Source organism: Plecotus auritus (assembly GCF_963455305.1).
Source record: "Plecotus auritus genome assembly, chromosome: 7".
Taxonomy (NCBI): domain Eukaryota; kingdom Metazoa; phylum Chordata; class Mammalia; order Chiroptera; family Vespertilionidae; genus Plecotus; species Plecotus auritus.
In genome coordinates, this window is record NC_137774.1 from 90,312,365 (window position 1) to 90,328,798 (window position 16,434).

The 16,434-nt window shown below is 33.6% G+C and overlaps 1 protein-coding gene across 7 annotated transcripts in view; it reads right to left on the reverse strand.

Annotated features, from left to right (window-relative positions):
- Nucleotides 1-16,434, reverse strand: part of GTF2I (general transcription factor IIi) — a 132,331-nt gene that overhangs the window by 35,095 nt on the left and 80,802 nt on the right. For 2 of the 7 annotated variants that reach the window (XM_080681790.1, XM_080681789.1), the window contains exons 10-14: nucleotides 14,526-14,585; nucleotides 12,545-12,601; nucleotides 10,091-10,153; nucleotides 1,764-1,874; nucleotides 807-872 (exon numbers count right to left, since the gene is read on the reverse strand). In XM_080681790.1, the coding sequence (XP_080537916.1) occupies nucleotides 807-872; nucleotides 1,764-1,874; nucleotides 10,091-10,153; nucleotides 12,545-12,601; nucleotides 14,526-14,585 (357 nt within the window). The remainder of the gene's footprint in view (nucleotides 1-806; nucleotides 873-1,763; nucleotides 1,875-10,090; nucleotides 10,154-12,544; nucleotides 12,602-14,525; nucleotides 14,586-16,434) is intronic. The other 5 variants (XM_080681791.1, XM_080681792.1, XM_080681794.1 and 2 more) reach the window with 5 other exon arrangements.

Here is a 16,434-nt window from a genome sequence, read left to right on the forward strand (position 1 = left end):
CGTCGGCCTGTGGACTCAAGGGTCCCAGGTTCGATTCCGATCAAGGGCATGTACCTTGGTTGTGGGCACATACCCAGTAGGGAGTGTGCAGGAGGCAGCTGATCGATGTTTCTCTCTCACTGATGTTTCTAACTCTCTATCCCTCTCCCTTCCTCTCTGTAAAAAATCAATAAAATATATTAAAAAATATATGTGTATATATATTAAAACAAAATAAAATAATTGTTGCTATTTTTAGGTGAGCATTTAATATATACCATCAGATGATGACCAATTGCTTGTTTCTTTGACTATTATATAGAATAGGAAAATAATCTGTGATCTTAAACTCAATTACATATCAAGATAAGATAAAATAAAGACATCTAGATGAATACAAGATTTAACACAACAGATTAAGAAAGACTATTATTTAAGAAAATAATCTTCCATTAAATTTCCAAGAACCAGGACTTCGCAACAAATACAGGGTAAGGCAAAAGTAGGTTTACAGTTATTTGTGTAGAAAATAATACAATACTTAATAAATAATACAAGAATAAACCTTTTCACATACTCACAAATGTAAATCTACTTTTGCCCTACCCTGTTTATAAATAATACCCCAAATATACATGCTGAAAGTTTAAACAAAGATTCAAATATTTGGACAGATACTATCCAACGATCTTTCCAGGGACAGATAAACAAGTAAGGCACAATTCACTAGTAGAGCTGGACTTGCTTGCTCATGTTAGAGGAACAGTAACTCCATTGTTAAAAAGCTTGTAAACGAAGTATTACAAGAATTTTGAGTTTAGACTTACCATATTTTCTTTCAAACAACTCTTCAACTTGTTTACGTAGATCAGTAATTCGAGCATTCCATTTCTCTGAAAATTGAAAGTTAAATCTCAATAATAAATCCCTGTTTGGGGGCACTAATGAGTTCTTAAGATAATCCAAAATCTAATGATGTTTTTCTATATAATATATCCTAATTTTTAATAATCGATCTTCATCTATATAATTTTACTGCTTTCTTAATAACTTTTCCTATCTGATAGTTCTTAGAATTGGTTCAATGGCAGATTGTAGGGAATGTTTTAAAGTTTATTTCAAAAATATAATACCAAGTACATCTTTTTAGCCGAATATTTCTGAAAAATAGAAAAGCAGAAAAGACCAATAAATATAATACTACAAGATGGAGGCAAAAAAAGGGGAGGTCTCCAAGGTCATTCAGGAAACTCTGTCTAAATTGTATGGAAAAGAGACTTTATGACAAGTTAAAATATTAACATGTTATCTTAAAAATGTACATAAGCTAAATGTTTTATCTATTCAGAATAGAGATCATAGCACAATAGAGATCATATTCTCCACTAATATTTTATTTACTAGTAGTCCCTTCAAAAGGCTACATACATCATCCACTGGTGTTTGGTTATATTAACTGCTGGCAGTTACACAGAACAAGAAAAATGAAGATATTAAAATATATCTTAAAGAAGGTTTTAAAGCTAAGAAAAATAATTAAATTACTAAGTCATTAATACTGATTTAAAGTCTACCTTTAGAAGATACAATGTCTCATGCTTTGGTAAACCCAAACTATGTTTAAACAATGTAGTTACTTCAAACTGCCTGTAGTTTTCCTCAGATTAGATTACAAGACAGTAATATATTTTAAAGCATGCCCCTAAAGAATGCTATAACTTTTATCACTAACAGAAAGAGTTCAAAATCAAAGAAAATAGGACTGTTTTTAACCAAGAACTTACCAAAGTTGAACTCTCTCACTTTCCGTTTTCCGGCGTTGGCAGGTTCGGCGGCTGGTGGCTGGGGTGGCTCGTTGCTCTTTGGTCTCTTGGTAGGTGGAGAATAATCATCATCTTGAAAAAGAAAACTGTCATCACTGGAGGAACAGACTAAATGATTGACAGCCACCACCTATTAAATCCTCAACAATCAAAAGATATGAGGGGACATTATTTTTTTAGTATTGTCATTTTCAGCATATTTTCCCCAGTTACATTTGAAGTTTTCCTATTCTTTTGAGGTGTGCTATTCATTTCCTATTCATTTTCCCTGTTGTCTTCATTTTTTTTACTTTGCTCCATTTGAACTGACATAAAATTCCTCTTCTCCTCTCATAACTTCTCTGAGATAGCTGCTAGAATTATATTCAATTTATCTTTCAAGAAAAAGGCTTTTAATGGAGACAGCTAGATGGGGAGACAAAATACAGCTTGAGTGGAAAATATTTAAACTTTATATAAAATTCAAGCATACATAAATAAGGGAGGTTGAGTAACTATATATCAAACAACTTAAACACAAAATTTACAGAATTAAAGAAATAGGACTACATTAATTGTGAAACAAGTAATATTGATTTGGTCAATACAAAACCTATGTAAAAATGAGCAATCAGATATTTAAGCACAGAATATAGACTTTTCAAGACATTTGTAGTAAGAGTTCACACTAATTTCCTCATGGGTATGTCTGTAACTCAACACTGCTATGATACCTTAATATAGCTAAAGCTAGACTTAAGGACATTTGGCTCAAATAAGAAGAGTTATCACTTCCATCGTGTAGTCTCTGAAAATATCAAGTGGCACACTAAGATTTCTGCTCAAACACCATGTATAAATTATTCAAAATATAATTTTACGATATCTGTACTTAAAAATAAATGATAGAGAAGAAAATAATTACTGTGTTAAAGACACTAGCAATACCAAAAAGATACCATCAAAATACAAGCTACCTTTTTAGATCAGTGTAAATTTCATTCTCGTTTTATAGGTAAAGAAATAGGCTCTGAATGTTATGTGACTTAACCATGTCACATCATTAAGATAGTGCACCTGAGATTAGAGTATGAGCAAAACTTTTTCTGGTAAACTATCAAACAGATAACATGAAATCCAAAATACAATGTTGCCTGAGAGAGCAATAGATACTAATCAAGGAAATAATCTGACTAATGCCTAAAATACTTGTATCTCATTGCTATCATTGCATCAGAGTAACTGACATTGTTGCCCTGGAGCCCTGACTTTGGGTTCTTCCTCTAATGCCAACAGATATTCTGTGAACCTGTAATTATTTACTGACTATTCTAACCAATAGAAGAAAAAGGTACCAATGTCACCAATACCAGATAAGGTGTTATTATGACCCATCTATGTGCTAGGAAAGACAAAGATGCTAATTTCAGAAAAACATCATATAGATGACTTATGACGCTATAAAAATTTTCATGTGTTACCCAGCCGGTGTGGCTCAGTGGTTGAGCACCAACCTATGAACCAGGAGGTCACAGTTTGATTCCTGGTCAGGGCACATGCCTGAGTTATGGGCTTGATCCCCAGTGGGGGACATGTAGGAGGCAGCCAGCCGATCAATGATTCTTTCTCATCATTGATGTTTTTCTCTCTCTCTTCCTTCCTCTCTAAAATCAATAAAGATATGTTTTAAAAATAAAACGTTTGGGCCCTAGCAGGTTTGGCTCAGTGGATAGAGCACTGGCCTGCAGACTGTAGGGTCCCTGATTCAGTTCCAGTCAAGGGCACATGTCCAGGTTGCAGGCTAGATCCCCAGTAGAGGGCGTGCAGGAGGCAGCCGATCAATGATCCTCTCTCATTGTTTCTATCTTTCTTTTCCTCCCTTTCCCTTCCTCTCTGAAATCAATAAAAATATTTATAAATAAATAAACGCAAATAAATAAAACATTTGGCCTTCAATTCTGAAAACATGATGAGAAAAATAAACCCTCTTTTCCACTGTCCAGATTTTTAGAAGCTTAAGAGTATTTATACGCTAGTTTCCAAAGATAAAATGAAATATATGTTTCACCTATGAATATTATCAAAGTATTTTAAACATTCAATATTAATATTTCTGCCCAAACATTAAGCAATGATATTTAAAACAAAAGTATTTTCGCTATAGAATAATGTCATCTAAAATGTCTATAGGTCATCACTTAAACAGGCTGTTAATTGAATTACATAAAATGAAAGCTGAAAGAGTATAAAACAAAAATATAGCTGTAGGATGGTAATTAAGAATTGCAGTTATCAATTCAATTATAATCTAAACTGTTTAAAATTGAAGCCAAGATGAAAGACCAAGAGTGCTTTTCTTTAGTATCAATACCTCACCTTCTTCAGTCTATTTTACAAGAGAAAGAATTTAAAAGTACAAATATATTTACAAAAGTAACCTCAGTGATCATAAACAGGAAAAAGGCAAACCTGGGAGAGTATTTAACAAGACAACATAAGATTTATAATCTTTAATAAAGATTATAAAATATGAAAAAGTGATAAGTAATGAAGTTCAATCTACTAAATGTGAACAAATACAAAGAGATGAATTTAATTATTTGTGCTGATAAAATATCACGCCACACATCAAATGAAACATGGAATTAAGTCATAATAGCAATGAATTTAGCCACACCTTCCATTTTTTTCTCCATTTTACTGCTAAAAAACAACTATAATTGATGTTGAGAAAGCAGAAAATGTGTTTATTGACCTCAAAATCAAAATTATTTCTCTGTATCAGAGAATATCAAATAAAGCTCCAAGAGTTATTTCTAATAATTGGGTCCAGCAATAGTACTGTTTTCTAAATAAGTGGTGTTTTAACATTATAAACAACCACTTTTATGTAAAAAGACACTTTCAGGATGCTTCCAAAATTAAGCCCAAACTATAGCATCAAAATTAAAAGCTTATAAAACAAGTTGCAAAATATTTAATATGCAAAAGCTGTTATTCAGGACTATATAACAGTTATTCTACCAGTACTAATACATGTGACTACACAAGCGACTACTCAAAAAATGGCAGCAACAATCCCTAATTCAACATTTGTATTTAGAAATAAATCTGTTTTTCTTTTAGCATCATATTTACAAATATGCTAATCAATAAAACAGACTTCAGAGCTAAATTTTGTTACTGCAATCTTATTGGTGAGTACATTAATAGGATATAAAATATTTTCTGATACTCTTATTTTCAATATAATCAAATTGGTAATGTTTTATCAGATAATCTGACACTTATTCCAAGTAAACAAAAAATAGATTAAAGTCAACCAGGCACTGTATTTCCTTTAAAATTACTCAAAGCTATTAGTTTCTCTACACATTTCAAATTAATCCAGGTCATAACTCCTCTAACACAAAAATCTTCAAATGGGCCAGTGTGGCTTGGCTGGTTGAGTGTCATCCCATACACTGAGAAGTTACCGGTTTGGGTTGATTCTCAGTCAGGTCATATGCCCGGGTTGTGGGCTTGAGCCCCAGTAGGAGGTGTGCAGGAGGCACCAGATGGATGTTTCTCTCTCTCTCTCTCTCTCTCTCTCTCTCTCTCTCTCTCTCCCTCCTTTGTCTCTAAATTCAATAAAAAATATATTTTGAAAAAACCTTCAAATGCTAAGCTACTCTACTGCAGATTCTATGAACTGTCCAGTTACATTTATAAGATAAGCACAATTAATTAAACAATGACAAACAGCAAAGCTTATTGGCTCTATCTTTAGAACATACCCAGAATTCAACTCCTTATGTCCACTGCCACCGGCCTCCTCTAAAGCACCATGTTATCTGCCCTAAACAACTGTAATAGCAATTGTAAGCTTGATTTCTTGCTGCTATTATGCTCTCCTCTCAGACTTTTGCAAGATAGCAGCCTTGCTTCTCCAAGGTAAAGGACAGAACCTGTCGCTCCTTTGTTCAAAACCCTCCAATCGTCCTTGCTTACCTTGCTCACTTCTAAATCTGTCACCTAGTACAGTCCCTCCCCAGTACTACAAATTGCTGGCTATTTGCAGAATGATTAAATGAACACTTGATCTCTAGCTGGTTTGGCTCAGTGGATAGTCTGCGGACTGAAGGGTCCCAAGTTCGATTCCGGTCAAGGGTACATGCCCGGGTTGCAGGCTCCATCCCCAGTAGGGGATGTGCAGGAGGCAGCCAATCAATGATTCTCTCTCATCATTGATGTTTCTATTTCTCTCTCCCTCTCCCTTCCTCTCTAAAATCAATAAAAATATATTTTTTTAAAAAAATAAATGAACATTTGAATAGTATAATTTTTAATTATATGCAAGAGTCAAATATTTACCAAGGTCTTAACATGAATTTCACACAAAAGGATACCACCAGAAGATGACAGGTAAACAACCACTGAACCTCTAAAACAGAAATGACCAAAATTGCAGTCCATGTACCATATGTGGTAATGTGAACCAACTATATGCAATATTTTGTTGAAATATTTATGTATATTTTCAATGTATATAAAAAAGAAGTAAAATTTAAAATGTCAAAGACAGTTTCACTTTGGAAGATGCAAAATTAATTTTTAAATGAATCCATTTAAAATCAATTGAAAGAAAAAACTTTAAGTAATGGACAGGGTAAGGTTCAGCCACAGCAGAATGAACATATGTGAATGACTCAGATTTGGGAAACAATACCCTAAGAGAACTGCATGATTCGGAAATCTTTTTTAAAGCAAAAGACTTCCCATTACTAGCTTGCCCATGATAGCTAGACCTCAAACAAGTGTGAGGTAAGGTTTTCTCTGCATGCATCAAAGATTTGACAGCAACTTGAATTTATCCAAATATATAGTCATGATGTTTATGAAATTAAGGCTTGCACAGTGGTATTATTCCAAGGGCTATTTCTCAAACCTAACTCGCACAAGTTATAAATGTGTACCACTGATTTAGGTACAAGTGGACCACCACAAATGGAAGACAACACCTCTGGCAATGGGTAAGGAATATTATCCTGCAGAGATAATGCATCTGCTCAATGGCATAATTCCACATAAAGATATCAGAGTTCAAGTACTGTGAAAAATCTGACAAACTTACGTGATGATCAAGTTCTTTTTTTATCTTTTCTACAAACTATTTGAAAAATGCAGAAAGATACAACAGGAGAAAATAAAAGTCAGCCACGGGCATGCAGAATTATCTTCATTTATCTTCTTCCAGTATGTTTCTGAACAAAACTAACATCATTCTCTATATACACTTTTCGTTTTAAACTTTCCTTGTTCATGAAGGGCAGGAGTTTTCCTCCGATTAAACAAATGACAATAGGGGTCTTTTTCTGGATCACTTATATATTTTTTTAAAATCACACTTTCAGTGCCTGTATATTTTTTCTATTACAAGGATATACTAAAAGTTAGTTCTCTAATTATAAATATTTAATGAGTTTCTACCATTTTGTAATAATCTTTCCAGAAAAACAATTTTTATCAAATAGATGTGCATGTTCTCATTTGACCTTCCTTGTTAATGTATCAGACTTAACTGTATCCTCCTTAATGTATGGATAAAAAACAATCAGCAATTTAATTGAGGCTGATTATAGTTCACAAACATATACACAGAGTGGCCAGATTATTATGACCGGCCAGATTATTATGACCACCCCATCAGTATTTCATTGACACGTCCAAAAATACTGAATATTGAAAACTTCCTAAGCAAATACTCTCAAGGTTTTATTATTATTATTTGCATAACTAATTCACTTCATTGTACTGATGGGGTGATCACAATAATCTGGCCACTCAGTGTATGCCACAGAAAATGCTACTCTGTAAAGTAATTACTTATACAGACCTGTATTTCACTGTTCTTCTGAACATATAGCCACCTATATAGCAAAATTATATTACTTGTTGACAAATTTGGATGATAAAGATCTTTATAGTATGTTTTAGTTAAAAAAAAAAAAAAGATATTACTCCCTCCAGTCTTAAAATTGAAAAGTATTGATACATTTCAGGTTCATGAGCCATTTTGTAATTATCATTAACATCTCTTTAAAGGTCTTATTCTATAAAAGTATATATTTACTTTCTAAACAAGTTTAATACAGTCTTCATCTCCTCTAAGATTTGATAAAAATAACCTAGTTATTTTCCTATTTAAAGTTTTATCCTAATAAATTTAAATAATAATCTATTTTTTTCTATCTGTATAGAAGGAACAAAGTTCCCAGTATTTATAATATTTATAACCTCTTAAGATTTTCTTCTTTGATAGCTAATGAGGTTTATAACTAAAAACACACACAATTAAATTCAATCATTTAATGCTAAACTAGAAACAATTCAAAATTGTTTTTAGATTAATAAAATTATATTAATGATAAAAGAAATACATATTTATTATTTTGAGACATGAAAGATGAGAAAAATTCTCATGTTATGTGAAAGCTACCAATCAACTTGTATTTTAGAAGCAATGAAGACACACATTTTGAAGAGTTAGTTGTAAGTAGCCAAACACCATAACCAAGTGACAGCAGGAGAAGACAGATTGTTAAAGAGAGAGGAATAAAACCAAGGAAGGTTATGTAGCATTAAAAAAAAAAAAAAAAAAAAAAAAAAGATGATGTACCAAGATGTATTATGGAAAAAAAACCAAACCTATGAGAAATGTGATATATGTGTATTTTAAATGTTCATTATAATGTTGCATATCATTTTTATAAAACTATATGTATGTATATACACACACTCATATACATGTGTATACATACATCAAATTATTTTTAGATTAATACACAAAGTGAGTACAGGGACTTTAGAGCAAGGCAGGTGTAAATATAACTTAATATAGTTTAAATTGTTGTATTGTTTCAATATTTTTCCTTAAGAAGAACTTAATTTGAGGGGAAAAATTTATAGAGTAGTGCAAGACAATTTAAAAGGGGAAAAAAATCAATATGCACTTAATAATTATGAAATACTAGAGGCCCAGTGCACAAAATTTGTGCATGGGGCGGGGGGGGGGGGGTGTTCCCTCAGCCCGGCCTGCATCTCCAATCCAGGACCCCTCGGGAGATGTCCGACTGCCTCTCGCAATCTGGGACCGCTGGCTCCTAACCGCTTGCCTGCCTGATCGCCCCTAACCACCTCTGCCTGCCTGCCTGCCTGATCGCCCCTAACTGCTCCCCTGCTGGCCTGATTGCCCCTAACTGCTTCTGCCTCACCCCAAACCCGGGACCCAGGATTCCCTCCTCCAGCTGGCCACAGGCACCTGGGACCTGGGCTTCCCTCCCTCTGGCTGGCTGCAGGCACCCAGGACCCGGGCCAGCTTTGCCTGGGCTGGCCGCAACCACAGGGGACCATGGGTGGGCGGTTTTGTCCGGGCCACAGGCGCTAGCGCCTGGGAACGCGGGGCATGCGGCTTGTCCCTCTCCAGGGCCGCAGGCACAGGCGCAGCTGCTGATGCCCGGGATCGCAGGGCAGGCAGCTTGTCCCTCTCCCGGGCCGTGGCCTGGCTGGTCCCCATTCCTCTCTGGCGAACTCATTTGTGCCTGGCTGGTCCCCATTCCTCTCTCCCCAGTGTTGAGTGTCTGAGCCATTAAGTCATGATGGCGTGAGGCCCATTGGCATATTAGCTCTTTATTATATAGGATAATACTGTTAATTATTCTATTAGCTGAATTTTTAAATAATTCAAGACAAACTGGCTCATCTGCATTCATGCATTATGAAGAACAAAAAACTAGGTTTAAAGCAACCTGAGCTAAAGAGATTAGTTTAGACTATATTGTAGCTACTGATTCAAAAAGTTTTTAAGAGCAGGTGTTATGTTAGCCTCTAATAGTATTTTAGGGGGAAAACTCGCTTTAAAAACTGACTGAACTATCAACACTCTCTTTCTCCACTTTACTCAAGTAAATATCAGTGTTACTGATATTAGACCTGGCTATCACAGCCTGGTAACAGATTATAGAATCTGGTTTCATGTGTATCTAGTCTGGTCATAGTTTTCATTTTTTATTCTCAATTCCCAATGATAGGAAGTATAGTCTGGTCCACCGCTCATTTTCATGGCTTACTTTTCTTGTCTAAAACTCCCAAAGCACTGGGTGCACTGTTGGGAAGTGGGCTGCTTTGGTCACACATACACATATATGCTTCAATTTTTATCACAAGTTTCCTTTAAGAATGAATGAAATGCATACTTAGAAATGTGAATGAGACAAGTGTTTTTATGACCAGAAGTAAACTTTTGGAATCAAGGCTTTTCAATAACTAACCTTCAATAGTCACCTCAACTTCAGGGTCCTCACTTGTTTCTGAAGGGACATGTTGAGTAGAATCTTGAAAAAAATAAAATTCTAAAATGACATTCATTATAAAGCACTTTCTATATGTTCCAACATTTTATTGATCTGATACTCCAAAAGCAGCCTACTATAAAATTTTATTGGCATTTTAATTCATCTCATATTTATTAAGATATATGATCCCTTCAATTATAAACAGGGATAAAAAAATAGAAAAATTCTGGAAAACTATAACATATTACCAAGTTAACTGCAACAATGGACTCAAAAAAACTTGCATTTTTAGGAGTACGATTATAATGAAGTCACAGTTATTTTCCTGATGTAACTAGAAAATGCTAGAATAAAAACAAAGGCTTAAAAGAAGAATAACTATTTCTCCTCTGCTTTCAGAAATCTGAAAATATAAACCTGCTTTTAGAGCAAGGCAGGTGTAAATATAACTTAATATAGTTTAAATTTTATATTTTTAAATAAAACCGCAATTTTTCGCAATGGGGCCCTTCAGACCAAGAAAATGACTATACAAAATGCATTTAGGAATATATCCCCTAATTTTATATGCAAGATACTTTTTAAAATAAAGTATTTTATTAATATTTGTTGTTACTGCACAAAATATATGTACATCAGAATGTTAGTGCTAGAAGCTAGAAAGTATTTTTATCAACTCTCTTTGATTTTGCAAAGGTTGAGAGATTAACTGATTTGCCAAAGATTATGTTTATTGGTTAGTAAAAGAATAAAGACCAGAACCTAGGTTTGATTCAACTCTATTAACATTGCAATACAATAAAAATCTCCTCAAAAATAAAGTATTTGTAAAGCCTAGTATCTAATGACAGAATTGTAAATTGTGAAGTAATTCATACTGCCTGATGAACCCTGCCCTATGTATCTTACATATAGGTATTTCGTGGTAAATACTACCTCTTCAAAATAGATTTTGTTACAGAGAAAACACATAATTACCTTCATACAGTAAAACATAAAAAAAATAATTCATGCACACTATCTTCTATAAATAGATCTTTAAAAAAACACACACTAAAATACTGTTTAAAATGAGCATCTTAATATTTCTGCAAGAAATATATTCCATTTAGAAATCCTAATTATAAAATTGAATTTAGAAAGATTAGCTAACATTTGAGAGACCTTAAGTACTCCCTCCACTCAAACAGGGTAAAATATCAGAGTAATAATTTTTAAAAATTAAATGAAAAAGCAAATATACGGCGTAAAAAGTTACAAAATATAATCCATTTTTATCCAGAAAATGAAGTACAATACAACTAGTTTATGAGAGAAATAATAATTCTAAAATAAGACTCAGTTATATTACCCGTCATTTTCCTTGGGAACAACCTACAAAAACTTTTTTGAAACTATATAAACCACTTAGAAATAGGAAGCCATTTTACATGCTAACAGTGTAACTTAAGATTCCAGTAACTTAAAAATCCGTACCATAGTTAAATATTCAATCAATCCTGAGAGCAAAGGAGGATGGCTAGTAAAGAGAAAAAGTAGTTCATGGGGTAGTTGTGGGTGTAAAAATAAGCAGAGGAAATCTTTCTTTTATTAATCTTATATAGAATATATTACCCTACTCTAAAAAATGGCACCATTAGCCCTGGCCAATGTGGCTTAGTTGGTATAGCATCGTCCCATGCACTGATAAGTCAATTCCCAGGGTTGCAGGCTTGATGCCCAATAGGGTGCATGAAGTAGGCAGCTGATCAATGTTTCTCCATCTCATAAATGTTTCTTTCTCTCCCTTTCCCTATCTTTAATATCAATAAAAACATATTTGTTTTAGTGGCATCATTAATTTGTATGTTTAAAAAGGAAACGTGAACAGAGCCAGTAATAATTAAATTCTAAAATATTGAAACCTTTCCTTCTTTAAAAAATGTTAATATGGCACAAGACGACCAGAAGAAAAAAAAGGTCAGCATTTTGCATCAGGAAGTTTTACTTACCTAAGTTTTCATCTCATATGCTTTAGTATTCAGTACAATAAAAGAGGGATATTACATCTTAGGACTAAGAAAAAAACATGTTGGCTAAGAAAGCATACCAAAATAATCATCTTTTTCTTTCCAAATAAGATGTTTTAAGGATAGTATCTCTAGCCCTAGGTGGGTTGGCTCAGTGGATAGAGCGTCGGCCTGTGGACTGAAGGGTCCCAGGTTTGATTCTGGTCAAGGGCACATGCCTGGGTTGCAAGCTCGATTCCCAATAGGGGGCATTCAGGAGGCAGCTGATCAATGATTCTCTCTCATCACTGATGTTTCTATCTCTCCCTCTCCCTTCCTATCTGAAATCAATAAGAATATATTTTTTAAAAAGATATTATCTCTATAATATAGAACAAACATAGGATAAATACAGCAAAATTAAAATCCCTTTATTTCTAACCTTCTGCTGGTACTTCCACTTCTGTTCCTTCATTGCCCTCTGAAGAATGATGGCTTCCTAAAATGAAAATAAACCACATATAACAAAGCAATAAAAACTGACATAGAAAGAAGAGAAACTAGGTAACAGTGCAAAAAATTTACAACATATAACACAACATATACAAACTAATTCTTTAACTCCTGAGTAGTTATTTCAAACAATGCGATCTAATTCAGATAACATTTAACACTTCACTTGAAAACTCAAAAACTTATTTTAAAATGTAAAACATATAGTGTCAACCTAAGTAGGTTTGGGGATTTATAGTTAGTTTCTATAACTATGCAATATAATTACTAATAGATGTTAGAATTTGAGAAATAGAACAATTATGTTTCAAAGTACCATGCTCATCAGCCAATGACACACACACACAAAAACACACAAATCAGAGTAAAGTCTTTCTTTGCTCATAGACTATTGAATATAGATAAACAAGTTCAGGTTTTGCTGTGAAATGTTTCCTGCTTTCCATTTTTACTATGGTGGAAGCTATGGAAACTCAATCCTTATTATTTAGTCAAAGTTGTATTTAAAGGACAGTTTTAAGTTAAAATTTAAGATACTACCTTTAGTCTCAAAAGCATTTTAATTCAGGTAATATACTCTGCCTGCTTCTAAAAACTGGAACATAAAGCAATGTATCAAGTTAGGCAGTCACAAGGTAAACAGGCTCATCCTAATAGGGCAGAAGCTTTACTCACAAATAGGAAAATAGTCCACTAAAATATTAGAGAGCCACTTAGGATTAAGGATTAAGTACCCAAACTGCCCCCAAATATTCATCCTCTGTCCTTAAAATGTCTGAGCTACCAACATGGAAAAGGTTGAAAGTCACTGCCTTTGTGTATACCTATGAGTAAATCCCATGGGGGAAAGGGAAACAAAATTGAGTTTATTTTATTATCCACTGATAACTAATTTCAGAAACTATACATACAACTAAACATATAACACTGAGACATAGTTTGAAATATATTTTATCTTGATTTTTAAAAAGTATTGATTACAGTTTCAAAAACTCTCACTCAGTGTCTAGTACTTTTGAATTTAAAATGCCATAGTTATCTTGGGATTCTTTTCCACTTCATATTATGAAAACTCACCTGAACTCAAAAGACTAGATAAATCTATAAATCGAGCCATAAATTATTCTTTAATTAACTTTTTCAATATATTTTCTCAACGCACAGTCCCTTCCCTCTTTTTTTTAGACGTCAACATTTGGATTTATGAAGCATTAGGTTCTTTGACTCCAATGTTGAAGAAAACAAAGATGTGAGTGAGGTCAAAGTAATGAGAGGTAATGGATAAGAAACCAGTATTTAAAAAAGGAAACCTTAGGTAAAAAATAAGAACACTTAAGGTGGTTGTTCCACCTTCACAATGTTACATGTAAACAATGATTCTGTGTCCTTTTTGTTCTTTTTAAATCTGAAATAAGCAATTATATTTACATTAAAAATAAAGCTAAGGAAAGTAAATCTTATGTGCTCGAAGCCAGAATAGATAGAATTAAAAGCCATCACAAATAGCCTATGATCATCAAGTTAGGGAACACTATACAAAAATTCTCAAAGCTAAGTATCAACATGACCTTATCAATATTTACATTACTAACTATACAATAAAAACCTTACTTCTGACTATTCTGATATAAGGTATAAATGTGTACTTTACCTTAAATATGAAAGTGTGTCATGTACCCATTTCGAGATTCATTACTAGATTCACAAAAGGGAAAATTGGTTTTGAAAAATTGTTGCTTGTGAAGTTCATTTATATGTTTTTCAAAAAAAAAAAGGCCAATACATTTTTTCCTTTTCCATTTAGAAAAGTAATAATACAGATATAAATACTAAAATACAGTCTGTCCAATATAAAGAAACATTAAATAAAAACAGAATGTGGGAAAATGGAAGTGAAAAGTTATATATACCTTGCAAAGACTTCGAAAGGGGGAGTTTGTCATCAACATCATCAGTTTCAGAAGGGCCTGCTTTGGAATACAAAGATAGTACTTCAACAGTAATCCCAAAAATGTATTTTGGGTCACTTTTGTAAAGAAATTTGGGTGAAAGATATGGAATAACACAGCCTTTTCATGAAGAAGGAAAAAAAAAAAGGCACCATTTTTAAAAATGACTGACAAAATGAATGGTGCCAATTTATGGTCTGTGAGTGGGAAAAGTAGGCTCAGGCAAATTCATATATAGACAGTGAAAAGAAATTTTGAAAATGACTAGACATATGGATTGAATGGGAATGATGTCTAAAATGGTGAATGTGGCTTTTTTAAACACTAAAGGGTTCATAACAGCAAACTGCAACTTTTATGTTATACAGATTATTAAGTGCAGGTTTATCTTACAAGGCGTATTTGTTCCTTCCTTGACAAATATTTGTTTAATCTTTTGTCATACTGAAGAAAAGTGCAGAATCAAATTGTTAGAAACCTTTCTTAGGAACTCTAGAATCATGTAATTAAACTATGAGTAAACTTGAATCTCCTTTGAAATTGAAACATGACAAACTAACAGTTAATTCAGAATCTCCCTTTCCTGCATATTTATAAGCACCTTTTAATAACTTAACATGGTTCTTCCCAATATTAACATATAAAATATTTTGGGTTAAGACTTCACAAAATGCTATAGAAATTAAGGTAACACATTTGCATGTATTATTCAAGCACTTTAGTGATGAAACATTATTTTAAACAGAAAAAAGTTGTGTTCAATGGCTACTTAAAATAAAACATGTTCTTGTATGAATATGAATACAAACAATTTCACTATCTCTGAATATTATTTGAAAAATATCCTAAGACTCTTAAAGGCTTGGAATGCACAAAGAATTTCACAGAGGCACAAACCCACACATTATTAAGCAAAAAATACATCATAGAGGAACACAATTTCATAGAAAATACAAAAATTATTTATATTTGGAATCTCAACTAAGAGCAACACACTGAATGAAAGAGACCTGAATTCAAATGCCAGATTCAGTGCTTCCTAGTCATGTGATCTTGGGCAAGGATATATAGAACAAAATTAAATCATAGCTAAGGGTAGTAACTAACTTCTAAATACTGCTTAGTTACTTTTTCACAAGTTTAGCTATGTAGTATTTCCAATATTGATCTGTTCTAAATTCTTTTTCATGAGGTCCTCTTTAAGTCAAAGTATATTTCTTGGGATTTCCATTATACAGAATTTCTATTTTAAATAACCGGTTTATTACTGAGTTCTAAATTACATTATGTTCAGGGAATTTTTAAAGGTTATCTGTGAACAAGTATAAAGTCAATTTTTGTGAAAGATCCATGCTTTGTAAATAAACACTTATTTGCTAGAGAGTTCTAGACATACATCAATTAGCTCATGTTTTTAAATGTACAGTTCAAATATTCTATTTATCATTTATAACTCAATGACTATAGATCTGTAAATATATCCTAATTCTGTCAATTCTCTATTTCTGTTTTTATTATGATGCTACATTGTTAGGTATATAAAATTAATGACTACTTATCAACTTAATGACTTATCCTATACTAGAGGCCAGGTGCACAAAATTCCTGCAAAGGAAAGGTCCCTAGGCCTGGCCGACCATCAGGGCCGATCTGTGGGGCAACCGGCGTGGTGATGGGGGGCGGGGTGCCACTGGCACCCACTTTAGCCGGCTCGCTGGCCCAACCCCCCCCCCCACAACCAATCAGCCCTGCCCACCTCCAGTCACCTCCCTCTGTGGGGCGACCAGCAGGGTGATCAGGGTGCCCTCACTGGCACCCGCCTTGGCTGGCCTGAGGCCTGAGGGCAGCTCCTGTGTTGAGGGTCTGCCCC